At 48.6% G+C, this 27,565-nt stretch overlaps 1 protein-coding gene across 3 annotated transcripts in view; it reads left to right on the forward strand.

Moving 5' to 3' along the window:
- Nucleotides 1-27,565, forward strand: part of Mylk (myosin light chain kinase) — a 241,483-nt gene that overhangs the window by 197,298 nt on the left and 16,620 nt on the right. For all 3 annotated transcript variants that reach the window (XM_047563725.1, XM_047563723.1, XM_047563724.1), the window contains 6 exons: nucleotides 4,536-4,838; nucleotides 12,641-12,673; nucleotides 12,773-12,866; nucleotides 13,868-14,071; nucleotides 19,505-19,722; nucleotides 21,698-21,821. In XM_047563725.1, the coding sequence (XP_047419681.1) occupies nucleotides 4,536-4,838; nucleotides 12,641-12,673; nucleotides 12,773-12,866; nucleotides 13,868-14,071; nucleotides 19,505-19,722; nucleotides 21,698-21,821 (976 nt within the window). The remainder of the gene's footprint in view (nucleotides 1-4,535; nucleotides 4,839-12,640; nucleotides 12,674-12,772; nucleotides 12,867-13,867; nucleotides 14,072-19,504; nucleotides 19,723-21,697; nucleotides 21,822-27,565) is intronic.

Raw genomic sequence — 27,565 nt, forward strand, 5'->3', positions numbered from 1 at the left:
AATGAACTTGCCCAATGCAGATACCAGAACAGACCATGGGTGGCAGGCCCAGTGAGGCTGCCTAGAAGGGAAGTACTGCAGAACCCCCTAGAAAGTCACTGGACACCAGGGTCCTTGGAGAGAGAATTTGCCCCACCATGGTCTGCATTTCTCTCTGTTTGCCTTATCTCTTGCCCTCCCCCTCCCTGCCTCTGTCTCTGCCCATGTTCTCTTCCACCTACTTCTGTCACTCTGGCCCATTTCCCCTCTTTTCCTTTTGTTTCTCTGACCCCTTGGAGTCCTTAGGTCAGGAATTTGGGGTCTGGGAACGATGGTACACTAAGGAGTCAGGCAATGGGTTCTCATTCATAAAGGGGAAAAAGAATCCTATCCTCACTCTTTCTGTCTTTAGTGACTCCAAGTGCTTATTTCCTTAATTTTCCCCCCAGGAGTCAGGAACTTTTGGGGATTGGTGCTAGTGGTCCAGCCAACTGTATGTTTAGAGCAGTACCTGAAAGTATTGACTTGGCCCTGCTCCCGATTCCTATCAGCATGCATCAGTTTCCACTCTTCCTTGGTGTTCTCTCTCATCTGCCCTGCTTGGGTAACGGGGCTCGGCAGCTTTGAACTGTTTTTCTGGAACCAGCGCCCCCACCCCCATCCTGGCCACCCCCGCCTGGTGCCACACACTCCCCTCCTCCATCCCCACTGCATGGGCTGCAGTTGTGCCCTTTTATGGTTGAGTTTCTTATTCTCCATGGCCAGTGCTGACAGGGCCATTGGCGTGGCTGCCCGCCAGCTGGCAGGAGTAGCATGTTAAATGCCGTCCTGGGAGGGGAATGGAATGGAGAGCTGGGCTTTCTGTCTGCCTCCCCCTTGTAGAGCTAAGAATAGAATTGCTCAATAAAATGAGGACTTGCATTGATGGGAGCAGCAAAGCCGCATTCATTCAGAGCCCATGAATTTAGAATTAGTCCAAAATAAACCAGGACTAAGCTGATTTACCTGTGTGTATCCAGGGACAGCTGTGTATTATCTGATCAGGGTTTATTAAGTAGACATGAAATGTAAATGAGATAAAACAGAAATTGCTCAGCCTGCTCCAGAGAGTTTTCAAGCACTTTAGAAGCATCCATTTACAGGCCAACTAAATAAGGCCTGTTTAATGCAACTTCCACTTGTTAGCAGTAAACTTCTTTTATGGCATGTTCTTTGAAGAACTAGTTTCTTTTCAGATAGTCTATGACTCCTATTTTTAAAATGATAATAAAAACTAGCCTTTCCCTCAGTTAGTTTCAGTGAGTGATGCTTAGCTATTTTGGAGGCTTATTATTATTTTAAGAGGCAGCATAGGAATTTGAGATGCTCACTGTCTTCCTGCCCCTGGCCCCTGGTCTGCTGCCTGAGGGAGGAGGGAGTGAGCAGCAGATCCAGATGGATTCCTTACGGTCACTCACCCAGCACCAGAAAAACAGGTCTCTTTGCATAACTTTAAAGGAGAAAAACAAAATAGAGCGAACCCCAAATGCCCAATAATCCCCAAATGCCATCTGAGTTTGGAATTTGCATGATTTACAGGAGATTTCCCTTCGCAATGCCTGGCTTGAGCTAAGTAAGATGCTTTTTTGATCTCCTGCCTGATAGCCTGGAAAGTACCAAGCCCTGGAGCAGGGTCTGGAGGCTTTGTGGAATCTCCTTTTGGCTCTGTCCCTGACTAGCTGGGTTTCCTTGGTGAACAGAGTGCCTTAGCCTCTGAGGGTGAGGATGATCCATGTAGATGACCACCGGGGGCCCTGCCAGCAGCTGCTGGATTCAGCACCAGTGGAAAGATGTCCAGGCAGGTTAGGTGCACCACAGATGGGCTTCACACAGGCATCCACAGAGAGGTCAAGGGCAGATGCTTCGGGAAGCTTTACAGACAAGATCCTCCGTTTTCCCAGAAATAAGAATATTTGCTGAGCACAGAATCCTGGAGCTGGTGCCATGAGGAACCCTTTCCTTGGAAGCATTTCCCATTCTGTCAGTCAAGTCTCCAGGGAAGCCTGGGAGAGTTCTGAGGAAGTGTAGGGCTCCTGACCCCAAATACTGAGCCAGCCTCCCCTTGGCCAGGCGCTTGCCCAGACTGTGTCTGTCTTTGGTGTGGAGGCTTACGGGAGCGTGCTAATCCATCCTGAGTGTTCTCAATTCTGGCTAGATCAGCCTCTGTGTGGGCAGTGTGGGTACAAAGAATAGAAAACACAAGGCACAGCCTGTAGCTCTAAGGAGGCTTCTAATCTCATAGGACTTCAGACTTGGGTCTTTTCTGACCTCCTTCATTGGGCACTAATTATGTGGTGAAGTTTCACTTGGAATCAAAGTCCACTTCCCCAAATTTTTGTATCTTTTCTTTGTGTTATAGGAGGTGAACTGTATCATAAGTAAGTTCAAGATCTCTAACAGGAAAGGTACAAATACTACCCCTAATGCTGTGCTCATTTCTCCAACTTGTCTTTCTTGCCCAAAACAGAGGGGAGAAAATTGGCCAATGGACCGCATCTGTACTCATCTATGATCAACGGTGTCTAGTCACGTGTCTCCCAGGCATGCGGGGCAGGGCAGTGAGCCTTTCATCCCTCCGTAGGCTTTTTACTTCCTTAGCTAGTCTTGAGAAGACTTGAACCACTTGCTGCTAAGAGAGTTTAGAGTAATAAACATCTTAGCCAACACGAGAAATGTTTCTAAAAAGACCAATATATCTTTCAGAACAAACAGTTTTTCTAAGAGAGCATATTAAACAACCAGTGAAAGTGGTTCTATCATAGGTCTCCAGCATGGCTGTGAGGCTGGGAAGTGGCTCTGACAAGTTCCCAGAATCATTCTCAGGAGGAGATCCAGGCTTGGGTTGTTGGGGACAGATGGATTCTGAGCAGTGCCTTCTGAGTTGGAATGTAGAAGAAGCAGGGCTAGGGGAGAGGAGAGAATGACTATATAAGAATATGTATTCATATGTGTGCATCCTTGTATATGTATATACATGCAGAAATTTCTTCCTTCCCCATGGACACAGGGTCATTTGCAGAATTCCCTTTGGCCTTCCTACCTAGCTGGGGTGGGAGAGTAGGAGTCAAGTACTTTACCTGTCTGCATTTGTTTCCATGATCCTTGCAAAAACCCCTAAAAGGTAGGTACATATTAACACCATTTTACAAATGAGAAAGACAGACAAACAGGTCTCAAATTTACTAGGGTTTACATATTTATAAATCCACATAGCTTTGTTTTAACTGCTAGTTTGTGAGGCTCCATGAACTGAAACTGCTTGGGCAATGAGGGGATTATCTGTACCTAACACATACATCTGTAACCAACCATATGCTAAAACTAAATCTGAAAAATAGGAGTTTGATTCAGATAAGCAAACTAACAAAAATCATCAAAACTCAAAAACAATCTCATTAAAGTGTTGACTACCATGATTTGACCTAAAGTTGACAGCCTTACTCTTCTGAGCTCAGGTCATCTGAAGGGGAATGCAGCCAGCCAAGAGAGTCACTTCTTATTTGTGTCCTCAGCTCATTTCCCGTCCCTTAATCAGGGATGGCTGGGATTTGCTATTGCAATTTGCTTTTGAAATTTTTTATGTCATTATACACCAGTCCTGTGAGAATGGAAAAGGTATGGTAGAGGCTGGGGTATAGCTCTGTGGTAGAGTATGTGGTTAGTACACACAGGCCCTGACTTCAATCCCCAGCACCAAAAGCAAAACAAACAACAAAAACAAAAGAGGTAAGGTAGGAGTAATTTCTTATGTACTATAATGTTAGAAAGAAACTCCTGTAATGAAGATAATAATGACTAGTCAAGGACTTTCTAAGAACTTCTCACAATAACCTTGCGACCCAGATGCTATTACTATCCATATTGTTCTGATGAAGAAACTGAGGCAGAGCAGCTAACAGCTACTGAGCAGATACAGGTCTGTGTTCCAACCTAAATCTGTGTGACTTCAGAGCTCAATCACTCTGGTATCTGGCCCCTCAGTGGGGTGGATGTTTCCCAAGTTCCAGACAAAGTGGAGACAGACCTTTGGTTCTGTCACAGGTCCCTGGCCTCTGGCATAAAGGACACACACACACCCACTCTCAACTCTCTCCCAGTACATATTTTTGATGGGAAATAGTCCACGCCTACTAAGCAGCTTCCTAGATCTGTTTACTCTGAAAAATATGTTTCTGACTTGAGCAGACTACAGGAAATCATGACTTGTCGATTGGAAAACTAGCCAGAGAAAGTTTCTTCCAAGCAAGTAGGTGTGTGTGTGGCTTTCTGCACTGTCAATGAGAAATGAGAGCCAGAATAGGGACCTTCTCATGGATTCACAAGGCTGTTTCTCCCCACAACAGAGCTAATTCAAGAATGTTTTTGGGCTGGGGATGTAGGTCAGTGGTAGAGCACTTGCCTAGCATGTGGGAGGCCCTGGGTTCAATCCCCAGCACCATAAAAAAGAGGAGGAAGAAGACTGTCTTTCCCTGAAGTTCTGGAGAGTTTGGGTGATACTGTGCTTCTCTAATCCCCAGATAAACCAGACCCACCAGCTGGCACACCTTGTGCCTCTGATATCCGGACCTCCTCACTGACCCTGTCCTGGTACGGCTCTTCATACGATGGGGGCAGTGCTGTACAGTCCTACAGTGTCGAGATCTGGGACTCGGTGGACAAGACATGGAAGGAACTATCCACATGCCGCAGCACCTCTTTTAACGTCCAGGAACTACTGCCTGACCGCGAGTATAAATTCCGTGTGCGTGCAATCAACGTCTATGGAACCAGTGAGCCAAGCCAGGAGTCTGAGCTCACAGCGGTGGGAGAGAAACCTGAGGGTAGGCTGCTCCACCTTTTGCCTATTTTTGAAACAAGTGTGCATAAATGAGCTTAAGTGTGTAAAGTCTGTGCTGAGAGGGGTGCAGAAGGAAGGACAAAATACCAGCAGTGGCTGGTGGGACATTTTGTGGCCCTGATTTGTAAGGTTGTTTTTCTGATTCATACTTTTAAAGAAGTACATAGGACCTTTGAAAAACCACTGAACCCATACACTGGGGCAGTGGCTTGGTGGCCAGGCACTGGGTTTGCTCCCCAAAACTGCAAAAGAAACACATTGAACCAGCAATTTTAGTACAGTGCCACCAGGAGGTGATAGTGTCAGGACTTGGGATTCAAAGACAGCTAAGACAAGGAGCTTCAATCTAGGAAGACAGATGTATATATAGCCAACTATAATGAGATAGGTTGCATCTTACTGCAGTGATACAAACAGAGCTGAGGGCATGTGGCAGAAAGCGCAGAAAATTTTACCATGGAGACCAGAAGGCTTCCTGGAGGAGGTGACACTTCAGCCATGTCTTGGAAAAGGAATTAGGATTCCAAGAGGCAAGGAAGGTAAGGAAAGGCATTCTACACAGCATGAGCAAGGGCAGGAAGTAGTGGAAATGAGTGGTATTTGTGTGTGGCCAGGGCATATGTTGTATGAGACAGAACAAGAGGAAGTAAGATAAGAGGCAGTGTAGGTAAAGTTGTGAATTTCATCAAAATTTTCAGCAGGGGATTGAGAGGATTAGATCTGGTTTTTAGAAAGCAGCCTAGAGAAATAGGTGTCCAAAGCTTGGCTGTGGACCAGCAACCTTGGCATCCTGGGAGCTTGTTAGACTGCAGACTCTCAACCCCAAAACCCACAGGGCTTCTGAACCTTTGTTTCAGTGTGATCCACTCCTCAGGGATTCATGTGCTCATCAAAGTTTGAGAAGCCCTGGAGTGGGGAATGGATGATAGGGAGGAGATTGGAGTCCATCAGGTGCCAGGTGGGCCTCTGTGGGCTCATCCAGGAGAGGGATGGGAAGGACATGAAGGAAAGCCTCAGAAGCTAGAATGGACCATTCCTGATGACTTGTTGGTTTGAGAGTTCAGTGGGGGAATTAGAAGAGTGTAAGTTGACTCGCAGTTCCTGGCTTGGGTAACTGAGCACAGATTCAAGAGCCAGTTATGGCTAACGTACATTGAGCACCTGCCACATGTTAATATGTTAATCACTTTACATGCATCATTTCATTCAGTCCTAACAACCCAATGAAGTAGGTTGTTATCACACTCATCTCATAGGCAGGAAATGAGGGTTAGCAGGGCAAAGCTGCTTGCCAGGGGCCACAAAGCTTGTGAAAGCTAAGTGGAAGGTTGAACCAAGAGACATCTGGCCTGAGGCCTGTGCTCCTTTGGCCAGACCAAGGGAAGAAGTCCACTGCACTGCCTCCTTGGTCTGGGACTTGAGTGACTTGGAGGTTAGATAACAGGAGGAGATGGGGGTTCTGGTTTCAGACAGGTTGGGTTGAGTGACATCCAAGAGGAAGTGACTTAAGACTACTGAGTCCAAGACTCAGGAGGCAGGTGTAAGCTAGGGTTGCAGATTTGGGAGTCTGCACCGTTTAATTGGTAACTGAAGCCAGGGGCATCAGTGAGGTCACCCAGAGGATGGCAGAGAAAGACCATGCTGCAAGAGTCTGCAGGACCAGCAGAAAGGACTGGGAAGGGAGAGAACCAGGAGGAGGTTGGAGTCCATTGTAGAAACAAGGGAAGGAGCAAATTAAGAAATGCTGAAGTGAAAGAGATGAGGGATCAGAAGGATCTTTGGATTCAGCCCTTTGGTTGGTAGTGAACTTTGAGATCAAAGTCCATAGAGTTTCCCCAGGGTGGAAAAATGGTTGTTCTGGTTAGGAAATAGATGGAAGAAAAAGAGGCCAGGAATGTGGAATATTATCTCAAGGTGTCTTGTGGGAAGAACTGGAAAAGGATGCTGTGAATTTAAGATAAAAAAAGGTTTGGGATAGGAAAGCACATGGAGGGCTTGGTGTGGTGGCACGTGCCTGTAATGCCAGCAGCTTAGGAGACTGAGCTGAGAGGATCAAGAGTTCAAAGCCAGCCTCAGTAAAATGAGGTACTAAGCAACTCAGTGAGACCCTGTCTCTAAATAAAAGATAAAATAGGGCTTGGGATGTGGCTCAGTGGTTGAGTGCCCCTGAGTTCAATCCCTGATACCCTTCCCCCTGCAAAAAAGAGGCTGAGGCCCTAAGCAACTCGGCAAGAACGTGTCTTTAAATAAAATATTTTAAAGAGAGCTGGAGATGTCTCTCAGTGGTTAAGCACCTCTGGGTTCTATCCCTGGTACCAAAAAAATAAAAAAACAAACAAACAAACAAAGGACATGGAGGAACACAAGGGACTAATGCTATTGGAGAGAGGAGAACTTAAGAGTGTGAGGCAGAGACATTTGTGCGAGACTAAAGTGTCAAAGGAGATGGGGAGGGAACTGTCCTAGAAGAAACTAGACACAACGTAAGGGTGGAAGTGTCCTGGTTGGATACCTCTTTTTTTGGGGAGGGGGTACCGGGGTTTGAACTCAGGACACTGAACCACCAAGCCACATCCCCAGCCCTATTTTGTATTTTATTTAGAGACAGGGTCTCACTGAGTTGCTTAGTGCCTTACTTTTGCAGAGACTGGCTTTGAACTCTCGGTCCTCCTGCCTCAGCCTCCCAAGCTGGCATTATAGGTGTGTGTCACTATGCCTGGCTTGATATCTCTCTTTAGTTTTTAAAACTGGGAATAAAACAGGTCTTAAAACTTGACTTTCTAATTAAAAGAGGGCTCCGGAAAGAAAGAGAGGGGACACCAAAGGAAAACATACCAACTTCACTCTGTCACCCCAGCAGCCTATGTGCTGGGCACCTTCACCTCTGAGCCCTGGGGATGCACATGGGCAGCTCCTAAAGCTCCAGCTGGCATCGCAGTTCTTGTGGGGGAAGCTTAGTAACAAAGCCACCATGTGCCGCCCTCTTACCCCCACCCCCCCTACACAGACCATTCTGCAACAGGCAGAGTCAGGAGCAGGCAGGACGGTGGCCTCCAGGAATCCAGGACAGCAGTACCCAGGACTCTGGGGGAGAACCTGTGAAGAGGAGGAGCAGGGCAGGTGGTCTTGCAGTCCTCAGCAGGAAGTCTTAGGCAGCCCACAGAGCCCCCCAGGCTGCTGCCCCTCCTGCTGGGGCAAAGGGAAATCGGCTGAAATCCAGAGCAGGGGTCTAAGCCGCCCAGGACTTCCAGACCGGCCAGCTGGATTATCCAAGGGTTGGGGGAGAACAGTTGGCAAGCTTTAGGTCTGAGGGCAGGGCGGAAGGTGGCGTTGGTGGGGAGTAATTACCAGCAAAAGTTCTTGGTCTGCTCAGATGCTAGTGAATTATAAGCCAGTAAGCCATCTCCTTCTATTTTAAAGGAAAACAACTCTGAGAGAGAGGTGGTGTAAGTTTGTGTGTGTGTGTGTGTGTGTGTGTGTGTGTGTGGTGTGTTGGCAGGTGGTTGGAGTTGGAGATCACAGGAGGTCACTTCTTGGAGCAGGGGGCTACAGGGGTCGTATTAAAATAGTGCCGTTAACTCCGCTCCACAAAGCCCAGCTGCTGTGGGCTGTACCTCCACCACCACCACTGCTCCTGCCTCTCACCTTGGTAATTTCAGCTTTCTACCTCATGCTGATCTCAGTTCCGTCCCTGTTTACTTGCCAGTCCTCACCTGTGCATGCACCCCTCGTGAGCTCCAGGTGCTTCCACGGGCACTGGAAAGACAGTGAAGAACAAAGTGGGATTCCCACCGGGCTTTAGTGGCTTCCCTATACCAGGACCACCGCTCAAACTAGAGTCCCTACCTGACAGTTCCCCGCCCGCCCGGCCTTACCAAGCCAAGTAAACAGCCATCCCCTTGCCATGACTGCTCTCCCATGCAGCCAGGTCTTGAACTCTACCCCACTACACACACTCCTGCCCTCTTAAATCCCCTTGTCTTTGCTCCTACTCCTCATTTGTCCTAGTCTATATAGTTTTTAGCAAAACAGCTATAACTGAAGCTTCCTTTCCAGCTGGGGCCTCCTTGCAATCCAGAGGGCAGCCAGAGCTACCCAGTCTGGGCCGTTGCCATCGCAGGCTCCAGCCCCACCTGGCCCTGGAGAATGTGTCCAGAGCCAGGGTGCCCTCTAGCGCCCACAGGGTGTGCAGCAGTCCCCTGCAGCAGAAAGGTTCATTGCTGTGGGTCTCAGTGGATCTGTGCTGTGAGTGTCTGTCTGAGCACTTAACTGGTCTTCTCTGGGACACCACTCCAGGGTAATGAGATTCTCATCTGTTTGCAGGAATATCTCAGAACCCTCAGCCAAATAGCTATCCCACTTAGCTCTTTGATCTCATAGCTCATTCTAATTAGAGGGTTTTGTTGTTGTTTTTAGATGTTTAACTCAAGTCCTCTCTTCTACAATTTTAGCTCATCCTTAGTGGAAAGATGGAAACCAAGTGGTCACATTTGTCATTGCTACAACCCTTAATGCTCAGCAAGCTGAGCTGTGGTATCTTCCTGTTCCTCTCCTGCCCCACCCCAACCCTCCTGGTTGCCTCGCCCTTCAAGTAGAAATGGAGGCAAGACAAGAGGAGGAAGGCAGAAGGGGACACAGCAGGCTGGGGTCATAACAAGAGCCCTGCAGAAAAAGTCTGTGGTACAATAGTGAGGAATTGAATCCCTAGGATAGGGTTTGGTCCCCCAACCAGAGCATGTGAGAGGCAGAGGTAGGGATAGGTATGGTGTTGGGAGGGAGCCAGAAGGCCAGCCAGCTCTGCAGTTATCTGACTGGCTTCAGGGGGATGGGAGAGCCCAGCTCTGAATCTAAGGCCCTCTCCCAGGCTGGCTGGGAAAGCCCCTGTGCCCGGGCAACAGAAGATCCCTCACGGCTCTTGCACTGCGCCTCTTTGACTAGCAGAGTATAAACTCTGGAAGACACAGGGCCAAGAAAGGCTGCCTTCCCTTTCTCTCACCCTGCTGCTCAGAACATTCCGGTCCCTTTGCCACACCAGGAAAATGTGGCAGGAAACCAAGAAAATAAAGGGTGCTCACTACTTCACAACCACTGTCTCAGACTTGGCACTGCAGGTCAGGGTGCTGGGGCCTCCCTACAGGAAACTGCTATTTTGTCTGTAAGACTTGGGCCATGCCTGGCATCCACCAGGTGTTCAGTGAACAGTGGACTTGAATCTCTTGCTTCTCTGAAACCCTCTTTGGAAACGTCTTTGTGGAACTAATCTACACATCCCCTGACCTATTCGTTGTTCTTGTGGCACCTCCAGGCGTAAATCCTCACAGGAGGCCTGCCCTGCCCCAGAATGGGGCCCTCAGGTGATGGTGTGCATGAGTTGATGACAGTCCGTAACCCTGGCAACTGTGTGCTTTTCTTTTAAATCACCAGAGTCCTGGGAGCAGATACCAACGAAGCTTTACCCAGGGTCTCAGAGTGGCCCTCCCTGTCGTGGCCAGTGCACATTGCCCTGATGGCAACGTGCTGAGGGCCAGGGCCCAAGGCTGAGGAACTGTGTTCTTCCCCTGAGTTTCACTGTGCATCTCAGGGGCTGTCATCCCCAAGGCTAGAACTATTCAGCTCTCCCCCAACTGATCAGTGCATCCTCTCAGGATGTCCTTGTCACTGATGGATTTGACAATGTCACTCAACTCCCAGATATGCGAATTTGGAAAAACGGATCATCTAGACCCAGCTCCAGCCATCTCTGTGGCTCCCCGTCCCTCATTCTTCCCCAGCTAGCCTCTGGGTCCTCACCCTTTTTCATTTTCCATGTCTGTTTCTGTGTTATCCTTCCCAGTAGTCTCCTGTTTAGTTTTAAAACTAAACTTTGTCAGCAGTGTTTTAAGAACTCTAAACAGATCACAGCTCCTCTTGTTCCTGGTTTCACGCTCATAACTCTCAAACCCTTTTCAGCAAGTGGCACTCATCCTCTGTGGATCCCGTAACTTTTCCCTGACCCCTTAGGTTCCAGTCCTTGTTCTGCTTCAGCATCACAGGGGCCTTGCCACCCACAGGTCAAGCTACGCCTCCTCCCTCACAGACCCAGACCTTCCAAACTCCAGCAGAGCGTGGCTCCTGAGGCAGCCCCGCCCGGCTGACCCTCCCAGCTCTGGGCCCTCTCTGGAAGTGCAGACACACTGGCCACCTCCTTCCCCAGCTTTACTGTGCCAGGGCTTCCGCAGGTCACGCCCTTTCCCCATGTACTCTCACACTCAGATGCTCACACACACATGCACACTCACACTCTCATGCTTGTACGCCCCACACCATCCCACACACTCACACGCTCCCGGACTCTGGTCCCACACCCACTCCCACACAGGTGCCCTCTCACACCCACTCACACTCGCACACTGTCCCACATACTCACTCACACACACATTCACAGACTTTTTTTTTTTTATTGTAAACAAATGGGATACATGTTGTTTCTCTGTTTGTACATGGCGTAAAGGCATACCATTTGTGTAATCATACATTTACATAGGGTAATGTTGTTTGATTCATTCTGTTATTTTTTCCCTTCCCCCCCACCCCTCCCACCCCTCTTTTCCCTCTATACAATCCTTCCTTCCTCCATTCTTGCACATTCACAGACTTTTAAAAATCCTTTCTTCCCTTCAGTTTCTGTCATGTCCTTGCACCGTCTCCTCAGGAAAGGTCCCTTCATCCCTGTTGACCAGAACACAGCCCATGTGATGACCGAGGAGCACAGAGCATGACACAACAGTGCATCCAGAGCTGGTTGGGCCCCAGAAGTCACCTGGCTCAACTTCTTCCCCCAGATGAGGAAGTGGAGGCCCAGATAGGGAGAGGCACTCAGCCAAGGCCAGAATGACACTATTGTCCCGGGAAAAGCGTGTATCAAGACAGAGGAGAGCCTGGTGCTCAGAAATGGATGTGTTCCCCGGGGGGTTCCTTGCCTGCCCCCCACATCACCCTTCACTGCTGCATAGCCGTGAGAGCAGCTGGCATGGGCTGCCTGTGTCCCTTCTCAACCTGCCTGGTGGACCCCTGCTGGCTTCACTGTGTCGTTGCTGACCCCTCACTGTGTCATCATTTCCTTTAAGACACAGTTCAAGCCTACTCCTTCATGAACAAGTACTCTGACATTACCTCTTGGCCCCATTCTGTCTTGCTTCCCTCCATGATGTGTTCAGTGTGTACCATAAGGAGGCGCACGTGGTATTGTGACACTTTGTAATCGATACTTCAACTATGTATGTTTTTGCCTCTCCAACTAAATTATAAGCTTTAACAAGGAAAGAGAGATCATGCCTTGTATGTGTTTTGTTTTGTATGCCCATATCGCTGGCAAGATGCTTGGCGTACTGCAGGGATCCCATAAAAAATGTTCAATAAATGCATACATAGATTTGACACTGGAAGCAATTGTAAGTTGCTGACTTGGAAACCAGGGCAGGAAAGGACTCTGTGACAGTTGTATGTAGGTTCTGAAAGTTGACAGGGACGGGAAGAGATGTGGAGGAGGATAGGTCCAGGGTCGTGGGGTTAGAGAAGAAGGGATGGAGTTGAGACCTGGTGGAAGAGTGGAGTGACTGGCCATGAGGCCAGGACCTGCCAGTCTACATCTGGCTCTGTTTGCAGAATGAACTGACTGACTGCAGGAGATGCTCAGAGGTCTGGGCTGGGTGGCCTGGTATCCAGGAAGAGCCCCAGCATGCCTTGCTCTTGATGGACCTCAGCACTAATCCCCATCTTCTCTCTGCCTCTCCTTGTCTCCCCCAGAGCCGAAGGATGAAGTGGAGGTGTCCGATGATGGTGAGTGCCGGCCATGTGGCCTTCGGTCAGCCTCTCAGGGTGGAGTGGGGTGAGCAAGGGGATCTGATGGCTCATATTCACCCTGACTATGCCCTCCAGATGAGAAGGAACCTGAAGTTGACTACCGAACAGTGACAGTCAACACGGAACAAAAAGTATCTGACTTTTATGACATTGAAGAGAGACTAGGATCGTAAGTGGAGTGGGAAGCTGCCTCTGGGCCGCGGGGTGAGGGTGGCACAGGTCTCATAGTTAAGCCCAGTTACTCTCTTCTGTCCTGACTCTTGCAGTCACTGGGACCAGCTCAGGAATGCATCACTCTCGGCAGACAGGCAGAGTCCTCCCTGCAATTCTGTCACAGCCTTGGGAAGGCCTGCCTTTTCTGTGCCTCCTTTCATAGCACAGCACTGAAATAGGACTAGATGTGGGTTCAGGATCCCTTCCATTTGGTCCCCAGCAGTAGAGGAGCCTGAGGGGCACCCCCTGCCCAGTGCTTCATCAACATGCAGGGCAGCCTCACAGCCCCCTGGTGAACTCACTCTGCAGTTTCTGCTGACTCCCCCCGGGGGTCTCTCCCTGGAGGAGTACGAGAGGGGAAAGAGAGAGGAACTGAGCTCAGTTTTTATTCCCATTGTTTTCTGGGCGATAAAGAAGCAAAGCAAAGCTCTTAGCAACGTGTGAAAGGAGTCACCCTGCTGGGTTGAGTTCTGTCACAGAGAAGACTCATACTCTCCAGTGATGGGAAGCGGGGTCCTTCCTGGGCTGTCACCCGGAGATCAGTGCTAGATTGGAGTGGAAGGCAATGGTTCAGTAATCCTGTATTTGGGAAGGACGAACTCAACCCAACTCTGTGAGTCCCTCTTCAGGGAAGGGAAACCACCAACCAAGATGGAAGAGCTGTGCGCTTCATTGATCTGGAGCAGGGATTGGCAAACTTTCTCCATAAAGGGCCACATAGGTGACGTTTTAGGCTCTTTGGGCCATAGGTCTGTGTCTCTGCCACTCAGCTCTGCCATTGCTGAGCAAAGGCAAATGTGGACAATATGTGAGCAAACAGGTGTGTGTGTGGGTTCCATTCACACCTTGGCTGTAAAGAGGCAGGCCAGGTTTGTCCTGCCGCCACAGTTAGCCAGCCCAACTTAGTAGAAAGCTTGACTAAATTTGGCTTTTCTTTCCTCCCTTTTTTTTGTGTAGGGGGAAATTTGGACAAGTCTTTCGACTTGTAGAAAAGAAAACTGGAAAAATCTGGGCAGGGAAATTCTTCAAGGCATATTCAGCAAAAGAAAAAGAGAATATCCGGCAGGAGATCAGCATCATGAACTGCCTCCACCACCCCAAGCTGGTCCAGTGTGTGGATGCCTTTGAAGAAAAGGCCAACATCGTCATGGTCCTGGAGATGTGAGTGGCGTGCAGGCTTGGGATCCCCCGCCTGTGTCCGTCCCACTGTCCCATCTCAGCCACTTCTGACCCAAGGTAGACAGAGCTGCACTGGGATGTGCTGGGCAAGATTCTCCCCAGCCTGTGGCCAGGGCTGACCAGTAGGAACCAGAACTGACCCAGACCCTTGGGTGGTGGCCTTCCTGTCATCCTGTGCTCATTTCCTCAATAGCACAATCTTCCAGGACCCTGCACCCTTTCCCCTCTAGTGTCCCTGCAAAAGGGCCAAAACTATCCCCAGGCTCCTTGATTTCATGCAGGGCAGTCTCACCTAGAGGTGGTCTAAGTTTGAGGGGAAAGAACGGGCAGCTTCCTGACTCCCTACAAAAGTAAAGGGGACCCAGGGCTGGGGGCCCAGAATCCAGGAGTAGACTCTTTGCTCTGGTTCTTTCACTGAGCTTCTGCGTGACCCTGTTCCACCCTTAAGTGTGCCCTTTTGACTTCTCACTCACCAAAGTAGCACTTTCTCTGCTGAGGCAGGGGAATGGATCAGATGACCTCCAGCCAAGGCTTCCCCCAAATCCATTGTTTCCTCTACATCCTAATCCTCTACCTCCCTCCTGCTCTCTCACACATACACAAGCACACACACTACACAAACACACTGGTACCAATAAGCCAGGTGTCCTCCACAGCATCTGCATTTTTTTATGGATTTCCTTTGTGCGTCTGAATATTTGGAATTTTTTGAAAATATACCATCATATCAAAAATTGTAAGAAAATACACAATAAAAAGTTTTATTCCCACCCCCATCCGCCATCTACCCTGTTGCTACCTTACTTCCACCTCTACCAGAGGAGAACAATTTTATTGGTTTCTGTGGGTATTTTTTCCAAAGTTTCTTTATGAAAATATGAATGTATATGACATATATCTTCTTACTTTCCTGCCTTTTAAGACAAAAGTAACTTATTGTACTTGCTATTCCACACTTTGCATTTTCCTATGCAGTGTGATAGTCAGACCTTTGTTCTCACAGCTTCCTGGGATCTCACCGTATGGACACATCTCATGTCTTTGAGCTATCTGCTTTTGATAAGCAGTCGGGTACTTTCCAGGCTTTTACTTTTGCAAATAAGCATTGTTTGTAACCTCAAACACACTTCTTTTCACTCATGCCTCTGTATATCTGTAGCTTATGTTCCCAGAAGTGGGGGGAGCCCTGGCGGTAAGGGTCTGCACGTTTGAAAATTTTGCAGCTATTATAGAATTGCCTTCAGCATCCTTGCATGATGCATTCTGAACTTTGGGGATCTCAGTCCTTGGGAAAGTATCCCTCAGCATCTGGGCATTCTTCCCCAGGAAAGATAAGGTCTGTGAGTAGAATAATAGCAGCCTCTTCTCTCCCCTGACTACAGGAACATGTGAATATACTCCTTTCCTAATGTGTTCCTCAGGACAGGCAAGAGGGGTTTAGAGCACAGATGTGAGTCAGGTAGACCTTACTTTAGATCCCAGCTCTGCCTCTTACCTGTTATCTGACCTTGAATAAGTTACTCAACTGTGCCAATCCTTAGTTTTATTATCCATAAAAGAGGCTATTAAAATGGTCTCCTGAATGCTGTGTGAATTAAGTGGAACAATGCTTTTAAAACACAGCGCCTGTAATGGGGGGTGACTCTTAATAGTATCATACATTGATTTCCTCTGTCTCCTGGTCTTTTTTCCATTTAAAAGTATGATATGAACATTTTATCATTGAACACCACAAATTCGTGGAACAAATTCCTAGTATTCAGGAAGCTTGGCCTCAAGTTCAATTTTATAATTGTTCAATTCTACCAGCAAAAGAGGAATTTGGGCTGAATAATTAATCCCAAGCCTCCCTTTTGGCTATAAAAATCTACAATTCCGTGGAATCATAAATGACTCAGAGAAAATCTTCACTTGTGTCTTATGATCAAACTCACATTTGCTCCCCCCCTCAACTGTCAGTAAGTGTTTAACCCATGTCTATGGCCTTGTTCATCGTACCCCCCACAATACCCTGGGGGGCTGCAGCTTTTCAGAGTTGCTCTAGAACAAATTGCGTAGTCCAGGTAGAGTGGGCATATGAGGACATGTGTAGAAATATCTTATCTTTAGAAGTTAAACCTTGAGCAAGTTCGTGAGAGGGGGCAGAAGGCAGCTGAGTCTCTGGGTAAGGCCGGACGGCAGCACCAGTGGGCAGAATACCATACTTAGCTTGGAATTGGGAGTTGGCAAGCTGGATGGAAAAAGCAGGGAGAAACATAAGAAGGTTTCAGCTGGTCTGGCTTTCATCCCTCCACCCTACTCCTCCCCCATGGACAGGAGCAAGTCTTACATGCACAGATGCCAGAAGATTCATCGCCTGCCCTTGGGCTCTGGAGCCTGCCCCTTGATAGAAACTCAACCCAAGGAGAGAGGAGCAGGATGTATGTACTCCATCCATATGTCCCTGCCAGCCTAACCATCCTAAGATTAGCCACAGTGAGGGACAGCTTGATGTTTAACAGTGCAATTTGCTATTCTCCTTGTTTAATGGGGAAACTGAACTCAAGAGAAGAGTGATGCTTGGTGATATAGAAATGTATTCCTTCCTTTCAGCTGTCTCAGATATGTAGAAAGAAGAATAAATGTGTCTTCAGACTTTCTGACTTCTGAAATTACTGGACAAGCCCCCGTCATACAGCAGTGTTGCTCTGAGACCTGGCCTGGAGCCTGGGCTTGTCCTTTTGGAAGTGTTTGGGCTATTCCAAGTGGTGGTAGGATCCACAGCACTGAAGAGGACGTGAAGTTTAGGCTGAATCATTGGTAGCTGACCTCACCTTTGTGCTACTGTGTAAAACTGATCAAAGAGCATCCAGCTAGATGCCATGAGATAAAGAAGAGAGGGCCTGAGTATTGAATCTCTGACTAGCATCATTCCTTCTAACTGCCACTGAGGGCTGGCCAAGACCTAAAGCTTTGAGGATAAATTTGATCTCTTGGGATAGATAACCTTGGTGATAATAGGTATTTCATTTACTTTTTCACCCACTCACTATTAATTTACTAAGCACACATTTCCTCTGGCCCAGTCTTGGCCCTTAGCATTATCCTATGCCTGTGGATGGTGGTTTCTTTCTACCAAACCAACCTTCCATCGTAGTCTGGATCATTTTGGAGAGAGACATTCAGAGCCATTAATCCTGCTTATTTGAAATAGGAGCAAACCTGTTTGAACTAATATTGAATAAGTTACCTCTAGAAGTGCCTAAGACATTATCTTCATGGCTCAGATATCTGCCGCACATTGCCTCAGACATTCCCAAGGGCACTGAAAATAATGGTTGCTTGCTTTCTCAGAATAGTGCAAACTTAAAAGCAAACATTTTGGGGGATCTTATCTGTTCCAGATACTGCCAGGTGCAAACGAAGGCCTGGAGGTGAGCCAGACCTTTGTAGACATGCTGACAAACAACTTTGAGACAAGGCTGGCTTGACACGAAAAGTGCAGAGACAATACCGCCCACAGAGGGAGAGCGTTTCATATAGAGAAATAGGGAGGGATTTCTTCTAGGATGTGGATTTCAGCTATCCACCAGGATGGTAGTGGAGTAAGCCAGTATCTCCCAAACATGTCTGACCATGAGAGTAACTGGGTATGTCTTAAAAATACTGATCTTCAGATCCTTCCCAAGATTTCCAGAATCTCCAGGGAAGAAGCTTGGGAATGCGTATTTTCAGTGAGAGCCCCAAGTGATTCTTTAAAATAAAAATTTCATAATCAGCTTGAACTTACCATGCTCACAAGTCACCTTCCTAAGCCCTTTGCCTATATTAATTCACTCCATCTCGGGAGCAATCCTGTGGGTGGTGATATTTTTATCTTCAGAGTACAAATGAAGAAACTGAGGCACAGAAATGTTAAGAAGCACCTAAGACCTAACATTGTAGAGTTTGTCTTCAAGCCTTGGTGGAAAGCAAAAGGGCTTAAGGACAAAGGCGCCACCTGCTAGCTGTGCAGAAACCTTCTCCTTGGGTTGGTCCTGAAGCATTGGTTTTAGCGCCCCCTAGTGGCCACTGGCACATACTAAGCTTTCCCAGCTCTGTCCTGCCAGCAAAGTATTGTATGGTGATGGAGGTGGACAGGCCATTGTGAGCTGGACCCCACAGTACATCCCTGTCTATTTCTCCCACAGAGGTCAGTGACAAGATCCACCTGTCCCACCAGAGGATATCAAACAATAATATGTACTGAGCACCTCCTGTGTGTCAGGAGTGATACTTTACAAAGTTTCTACATTCCTAGCAACTCAGTGAGGTGGGAAAAATAAGGAAACTAGGGCTCTGTAGGGTTAATTTTCTCAAATTCACATAGTTCGTAAAAGGTAGACAGGGTTCAGAGTCAGACCTTCATCTCTTCATGATGACTCCCCTAGGAGAAGGTACACCCTTGCAAGAGCACAGTCCCAGAACTCCACCGAGCCTTGTCCAGCTGGAGGACCTCCAGGCTGTTGTAGGAAAGAGGGTGTACTGGTATCTGAATGCTGCATACGTTGCCAAAGACATGCTTTAAGCTTGCTAAGCAGTGAGCAAGAAAGGTGGCTCAGAGAGCTGGGGTAGGGGACCAGAGGTTGTTTTTAGCAGAAGTTGTATTTAGCAGTATCATGCATTTGCACTTAAGGACAATATGCTAGTTGGCTGAGGCCCAGGACAGCCTTTAGCACAGGACTCCTGGCTGTGGGCTTCAGGAGAAGAATGGAATGGACGTGGCCAGGATCCAGAGTCTCTCCAGGTACAAAGGATTATACTTCCAGCATGGGCGAGGAAGGAGTCCAGGCAAGACAAGTTAGTCACTGGAGGAAGTAAACCAATACTAGGCTTAGCCAGAGTATGCAAACCTGTCAGTTTAATGGGTTACAGCCAACTGATTCTAGAAAATTTGCTGAGGATTCCTTATTATCAGAAATATTTTTTTCTGTTCCTGGTTGTACAAAATCAATGCTTAGGGAAACTGTATTTTAAACTTAAGTTCCCTGTGACAAAAAGACCCAGCTAGGGTACGAGAATGTTTCCTTGTGCATCTGTAGTCCTGTGAGGGAAAGAGACTGCCCAGGGCTTACCTTTTTGCTGAGGAGATCATATCCAAATCCTTCCATTCACACCCACCCCTGAGACTGTCTGAGTACTTCCTTGTACTTCCTGAGTACTTCCTTGATTTCTTATTTTTTCCTGAGACCCTGAAGCTTGGCAGGTACAGGGCAGCACCCCACTCCCAGCAGAAATCCAGAAGACCCTGACCCTCTTCCCATGATGGAAGGGTGGGGCTCAGAAAGCTGCAGGAAGTGCCACACCCCCCATCCTAGCAGGGCCAGATGCCCCACCAGCACAGCCCCCATGATCCTAGGATCTCACCACAGTGCCTTTCCACTCTGGTCCCCGCAGAGTTTCAGGGGGCGAGCTATTCGAGCGCATCATCGACGAGGACTTTGAGCTGACAGAGCGCGAGTGCATCAAGTACATGCGGCAGATCTCCGAGGGGGTGGAGTACATCCACAAGCAGGGCATCGTGCACCTGGACCTCAAGCCTGAGAACATCATGTGTGTCAATAAGACAGGCACCAGGATCAAGCTCATCGACTTTGGTCTGGCCCGAAGGCTGGGTAAGGCTGACCTACCTCTCTTGTCACCACTGTGTGTTCCCCTATTAGGGCCAAAGTGGGAGACCATGAAGACTGCTCAGGTTCAAATTCAGCCTCTACCACTTAGTACTGTGTGACACCTGTAAAATGATACAGTACCTCACAGGCTTATGACAAGGACCAAACAGGTTGATAAAATAAAGCAACAGCATTAGTGCCTTGAGCATGGTAAGTACTAGGTAGGCGTTAGCTACTTATTTGATGAGGAGGAGGCGGGTGTCATTAGTAGCAAAACTCATTTTGACCATGGTGACCTCTCACATCTACATCATACTGCACAGTTTCCAGAGCACTTTTACTTGAAAAATATTTTTTTTTAAATCCCATTGATTCTCACCAGGAGTAGGCAGGACAGAGTTCATGAGCCCCACCTTGCAGAGTAGGAGATGAAGGTTCATAGAGCTGTGCCCAGCACAACCTGCCATGAGCCAGGGGCAGTGCTGGGGCTGAAGGACCCGGAGCCCAGTCCAAGGTCTCTATAGTCCCTCTGCTGTTTGTGCCCTAAGTGGAGGAGGGAAGGGGAGAAGTAGTCAGGGTCTCATACTCACCCCAAAGTCGTTTTGGTCAGTGACTCTGCCTCATGTACTGCTTGCAGCCATTTTGCTCTGCAGTCTTTGATGTTTCAGTATCTGAGCAAAAAGCTTCACTCTCCCCTCTCAGCCACACTGCTCTGTTGACAGGGAGTTCCAAGCTGGTTTGAGGCTGGCCTTTATTTCACGACACTGTGGAAAGCAGGAAGTTGCTGGCCAAGCTAATCCCATCTGGCAGACCTCCTAGGATGTCCAGTCCTGGTTGAGGCCATATTGTTCCTACAGAGGACAGTGAGGGAGTGGGGCCCTGAAAGGCCTTTGCTTGCCTGGCTGTTGGTGGTCAGGCCAGAAGCACATCCTGACACTGGGCAACACACCTGCCTTGCTCTCTCCTGCTAAAGGGACAGGGTGGGATTAGTGGCCAGTATCCAGGGCCTGCCTTTGTACAGTACCCATTAATAAAGTAAATGAATAGGGAAGCACTGACCTCAGGAGCTTGCAGTGCCACAACCAGGGAACACAATGTTCAGATTCCCTTGAGGGAAGGGTGTGTGGCAACTGTGATATCCACCAAGGACCAGAGAATAGAAGTGGTACCATAACGGGAGGTTTGAGTGAAAGCCATTAAGTACTCTGTTTTAGAACATTTGCCATGGACCCTGCAGAGTTAAACAAGACCAGACATGGCCCCCGGGTCAAGGGCCTACAACTCCCCATACTGATGACAGCCTCCAGCAGCAGGTCCCTGCCCTGCAAAAACTAATGGGCACCCCATCCTTTGTGACTGAGAGGTGCCATCTATGATTTAGGCCCCCAGCCAGCCCATGACTCCTAGGAGGAGAGACAAGGAGCTAGAGAGGAGGGGAGGGAACCTGGCTCAGCCATTGGACCACCTGGTTCAGGTCCTGAACACCTCGGATGTACTGTGTGGGACCTCGCTTTTGTCTTCAGTAGCATGGGCATCATTCCTACTTCTCAGGAGTGTTGAGAATATTAAATAGGAAAATCCAAACCTTGCAAAGTACCTAGCAGAGTACATAGGACACAGTGATTGGCAGACGTTATTAAGCAGAAGCCACAATCCCTGCCTTGGGGAACCACCTCATGGAGACAGGCACACAAAGGGCCACAGGGGCAGGTGCTCAGTGCTCTTCTAGCCCTCCCCACCCCTCTCAGGACATCTGAGGTGAGCGAGTTATTTGTTGGTTCCTCTGGTAGGCTGATGCACCTGTTTAATGAGGAGGTCAGGTGTCTTGGTGTGGTTATCCAAGGACAGAGCACCCGAGTGCCCAGCCCTCATCTGTGACTTCCAGTTTGGGGCTTGTCACACAGACAAGGGCAAGCACTTACCTTGACCTAGCTCCACAAACGTGCTGGCAATTGACCCCTTTCTGTCCTGGTTTTAGAGAATGCAGGGTCTCTGAAGGTCCTCTTTGGCACCCCAGAGTTTGTGGCTCCAGAAGTGATCAACTATGAACCCATCGGCTACGCCACGGACATGTGGAGCATCGGGGTTATCTGCTACATCCTGTGAGTCCCAAGACCGTCAGGGGAGGCGGGCAGACAGTCCCACCGGAAGGGTCCAGGCTGCCACGATATTGTGAGGGAGGGGTTAGGGCAGGTCATGATGGGGAGCCCACCCCAGAGCAAAGGCTGACAGGTTCCCATTCCAGATTCCTGCCAGCCCACCAGGGACTCCCAGTGCACCAATGGCCTGCATCATCCTTCTGCAGCTGCATAGCGCCACACACCAAGATCCCCATGCTGAGTCCCTAATGATCCCCAGTGCTGGCAGCTGGGGCCTGTGGTCAGGAGCAGGGTAAATGCAGCTGGCACCATCACCTGTGTAGATGGGCCCACAAATAAGCGGGGGAGCCCAGATGCATATCTCTGGGAACCGGGAATTCAGGTGGAAAACAAGACCATTGAGATTAACAAACTGGGGAAAGAGGAGAGGCCAGCAATCTAGACCCGTGCTGTGCAACCCTTAATATCCATGAGCCACCTAGGCACCCACTCAGGTTGCAGGCTGTGACTCAGGTCTGCTAGCAGCAGGTGATCTGAGGACACACCTGGAGTAAGGAAACTCCAGAAGACACTCTTTGTGAGTCACACTGATTTAGTCCCTGAAGCTTCAGGCCACAGGCAGTCTTTAACCTCAGAGGCATCCCTGAACTTGTGTGGCAAATTTTGAGATGGTCTCCCCAAAGATGCGGAAATACATGCATGCTTTAAAAAAATTATTTTTTTAATGTCAAAACAAAGGGAAATTGAAGGTTTTCATAGAAAACTTAAGGAAGAACTACTTTTAGAGACCAAGGTAGGAAAAGGCTGTCCGTGACTCTAATGCCCTGTGGGTTTAGGAACCACTGTTACAAAAGCTTTGGCAGAAGTGGGGTGACTTTGGTGCAATAGGACTTTTTTTTCCCACCCCTGGAGTTTTACTCTCTATGTGCCCTGTGAGGACAACCTCCCTCGGCTGAAACTCTGCCAGTTTCTGTACCCTGGGGAGTCTCGCCTACCCCAAATCAGCGAGGAAACCCCAGGCCAGGCTGTTTCCCACCTCTCCCTCTCACTAGCACTCTCCAGGAGATGGCGCTGGTGAGTAAAGACAGCCGTACCTGATGCTGTCCTGATTCCTGTGGTAATGAGCAGAGTGGTGGGCTCAGCCTGGCCCTTCCAGGGCTGCTCTGGGCTTGGCCAGTCTCACTCTGGCTTCTTTTCTTTTCTTTTTCTGGCACTGGGGATTGAACGCAGGGGTGTTTAACCATTGAGACACATCCCCAGCACCCCCCACACTTTTTTTTTTTTTTTTTTTTTTTTGAGACAGGATCTCACTAAGTTCCTGAGGCTGGCTTTGAACTCACGATCCTCCTGCCTCAGCCTCCTGAGTCTCAAGGATTACAGGCATGTGCCACCTCAGCCCTCACTTTGGTTTCTGAACCCTGAGAAACACCTGGTCCTATAGAAGCCATCCTTGGTCAGCTCACTCTGTCCAAAACCTGCTGCCCTATGGCTTGGCTTGGTGCATGGGCTCCCCTTCAGCCACCAAGGAGATTTGCCTCACTGCTTGTGTTTTCCTGCCCTGTGACAGGGGAGACTTCTACGGCCACTGATTTTCACGTGGGTGTTGGTTCAATCTTACATGCAAACCTGGAGTGGGTCCCTGGAGTGGGTCATGGCAGGGATTTGATCTTCATTTGGCATCGAGGTAACTGGTGCCATGGAGGCCACTTGGTTGTCCATTTCCCACAGTCTGGGCTGGTGACCAAGAGTCCCAGTTTACCCAGGACACATGGTTTCCCAGGATACAGGACTTCGCACGCTAAAATGGGGACAGTTTTGGGCAAACTGGTCAGTGACAGCTGTGACTGGATTCGTCATTAAGCTTTCAGTGAACACACTCCAGGCTATACCCAGGTGGAGACTGACTCCACCAGGCGCTGCAGCCCTTAAGGGCCTTCCAGGTTACCGTCCCCCAGTGACAATCCCCATCCTCATGTCTTACTACGGATTAGTTCTGTTTGGACTGTGTGTGAATGAAATCACACAGAAGGAAGTGTCAGAGTTCTTTTGTTCCAGTGGTGAAATTCATTCCTAGTGTTATCTGCAGTTGTAGACTGTTCACTCTGCACACAGAGCCATTGTAGGCCATGGTGGGAGTACAATCCAGTTATTTTATCCATTCTACATTGGTGGGATTTTGAGTAGTTTCCAATTCAGAGTGTCAAAGATTCTGGTCCACGTGTTTTAGTGAGCATTCCTTTTGGATATATAATCTAGAAATAGAGTTACTGGGTCATAAGAGCACTTAATTTTAAAATAAAAATTCTTTTAGGTGGAAGAACATGGTGGTTTGGGTTCTGGCTACCCCATTTACTAGATTACCTTTACAGCTAAGACCAAGAAATAGGGAAGGATAATTTTGATGCGTGGGACACCAGCCTGAAGGTTCTTGGGGTGGGAATATCAGGAGGGAGGAGTTGGGGGCGGGCAGGAGGCCAGTGGAGCCCATGATGGGCACTGGCTCAGCCCTGGCTTAGCCCCACACAATGCCCTGGCTCCTGCACCCACCACTGAGGGCCACTACCTTCTGGGATGCCCCTGGTCTGATTCCTCAATACTGATCTGGATCTGGGAGATCCTCTCCAGAGCTAGGGCTCTTGGCAGAGCAACATGGTGCCAAAAATAAAAGTTGGAGTCAACTAGATGACGTAAGCCCTTGCCATACAGAACTCTGGAGTCACTGCTAGAAGCACCAAGAGGAGATTCTCTGGTGCCCCATGGTATCCTCTGCCCTGCTTCGTTCTCTATTTCCAGCCAAGTTATCTGTCTGGCAGTCCCTGTCAGGGTGGCTTCCACCTGTGAACAGAGCCACTCCTGATTTCCTTTCTGGGGCCAGTGAGAGATGGCAAGTGGGGGGCAGGTAGCCAAGTGATAACACTTTTGGAATTCAGTGGGCCTTTGGTGGGCACCTCCAGAAAGCTGCCTCGGGTCACCCAGGGTGATCTCTTTCACAAACCCAGCCCAGAAACCTGGTTAAGTCCTGCCCCTGCTCACTTCCAGACCTGGGTTCTCTCCCACCTCATTCTGAAGAGGGAAATAGATTCCTGGGTCTCCTGGAGGCCTTCTGAAATGAGCAAGACCCAGTTGGTTTCTGGCAGGAAGAGAGCGCCAGGCCACACTTGCATGTGGAAGAAATTATACACCCGCCTTCTTTTCTAAAACCTCCTTCCATCTGCCATCTCCCCTTCCTATTTCCTGAGCACTTGGTGTTCTCTTGCTGCCTCAGGGAGGTGATTCTGCTTTGTACCTTGCCTCATCCCTCCTCCATTTCTCTCCCCCTCCACCACCTCTAAGGAAGGAGAAGCAGCAATTGACGTTCCACTTTCCCCTCCCTTTCATCTTCCTGTCTCCACAATGGATTCTTCCCACTTCGACTGATGAATTTATTTTTTTCAGTAGTGGGGACTGAATCCAGGACCTCGTACAAGCTAGGCAAGTGTGCTTCCTGTGAGCTACATCCCCAGCCCCTAACCCTTTTTTATTTTTTAACTTTATTTTGAGACAAGGTTTTACTAAGTTGTTCAAGCTGGCCTCGAATTCACAATCCTCCTGCCTCAGCCTCCTGAGGCACCACCATGCCTGGCTCACTTCAGCTCATTTGTGGAGTACCTTCCATGGTCAAGAGCTGGGGCTGCCCCCATCCTTGTGTAGGTTGGGGAAGAGGGGAAAACCAGAACAGAAGAGAGATGTGTGGCAGGTGAGTTCTTTTGGGGACAGCAGCCCAGTCAGCTGGGGAGTCCCATGCCCAAGCAGAGCATAGGGCACATCCCGCATCTAGGGTCTGGATGCAGGGCTTTTCAGAAGGATCAGGTGGTCTCTGCCTTCCTACCCAGGGCTGCCTACCCTCTCCACTAAGAAGTTTGATGTGCTTGCTGATTCACGTCCTGTAACCTCCCTGCACCCTGCTCTCTTGCCAAGCCTGGCCACCACCTTCAGGTTGTGCTGCCCAGGCACATGGGCTGTGTTTAACAGGACTAAACCCAGGCCTCTGCTTCCTCAGCCATTGAAAAAACAACAACAACAACAAAACACTCAGGTCTTCTGTGGACCTGCCCAGCCCTCTCAAGTTGCCACCAGAGTATCTGAAGGTTAAAGAGGGAGTCCTTCTGCAGCAGTCAGTAGCTCTGCTGGCAGATGTGCGGTCCCCTTGCTGCTCTGCACCTTGAAAAACAACATGGAGAAAGTGTAGCCCAAGAGGCATTTCTGTGCCCTCTGCTCTCCTGAAATTCTGCCCTGAGAGCAGGACAGATCTCTGCACTAAATTCCCCAGTGGTGTTCTGGACTGAAGGTAAGAATTAAGAAATTAGGGTTGGTAGGCAAGTGTTGCTCATACCTGTAATCTCAGCTGCTCAAGAGGCTGAGGCGGGGGGATCACAAGTTCAAGGCCACTTGTGAGACCCTGTCTCAAACTTTTAAAAAGGGGCTGGGAATGTGACTGAGTAGTAGAGTCTTGCCTAGTATTAACAAGGCTCTGGGTTTGATCCCCAGTACTGCAAAAAGAAGAATGGAGAACTTAGAGCATCCTGCAGCCATGACCTTTGTACTCTTCATTGTTCAGCGTGAACGTGGAGACTGTACATATTGAGATGTGAAGTGAGGAAGAAGTAACACATCCACAAGCTTGCTCAGATCCCACATTTTTTTGAAAATCAGATAAATAGATTGGTTAAAAACCAAATAAGACTAGGAAGGGGGAAAGAGTTGTGCTGTAATGCTAACAGTGTATTTGTTCTCTGGTTGATTTTTAACAAACAGGTGACCTTTTTTGTTTTTTTTTTAAAAAAAGACATGTTATCTCTTACGGAAATTCTAACAATAAAGTCCAAAAAAGAAAGTTAGAAAAAAAAAAACTCCAGCAAAATCCCACCACCCAGAAACAGCACTACTGAAAATTCAAACTCTCTATGTCACTTTGCTGTGTACATGTATTTTCCAAGTTTTACTCCAGAGAGTAACTCTTCAGAGAGTTCACTCTGCTGTTCAGTAGGGAGAACACTGGGGAAACTCAACAGGCAAAGAACCAACCAGGACACAGGACACAGAGGGTATTTCAGATGGTTTGGACTGCCAGGACGGAGGAGGGCCAGAGGCCAGGAGGCTCGCCTGCCTGTGAAAATCGCAGAGATTAAGTCCTATCTTTGCAGGATTACAGTTCCTAATTAGGAAAGGAGGTTTGCACAGGGGACCTTTCAGCATTCCACGGCAGGCTCGCTGGCTTTTCCTGCCATCTCTTAGAGTGCTGCAGGACTTTCCCCCTCTTTGTTTCCAATGAAAAATGTAAAGACAAGAAGTAGCAGGTAACTGACAGGCAGAGACATGCTGCTGCTTGATGAGGCTCGCTTAGGCCACACGAGGTGGCAGAAATGCCAGGTGCTGAGAGGCCTCTGGGAGATCTAGCCCAGGGCCTCATGGTGTATAACAGGGGAAACTGAGGCCCAGAGAGGGGAAAGCACAGGCTCAGGTAAACTCCCACCTTTCCCTAACTCGACAGGAGTGAGAATCGTCATCTTTTTGCCTTCATAAAACAAATCCGTGTCCTACTTTAAGAAAATCAACTACAAAAGTCTATTATTCAAAAGCACAAATATGCTGATTAGGGTGAGATAATTCATATTGCAAAAGCTTTCCTTTCCTTATAAAATCATTCACCAGAGGGCTTCTCCCATGGTGGGCGAGCTTTCTTCCAGGTCAGTTTTGTTCCACCAAAT

This window comes from Sciurus carolinensis, chromosome 9 (assembly GCF_902686445.1).
Source record: "Sciurus carolinensis chromosome 9, mSciCar1.2, whole genome shotgun sequence".
NCBI lineage: Eukaryota > Metazoa > Chordata > Mammalia > Rodentia > Sciuridae > Sciurus > Sciurus carolinensis.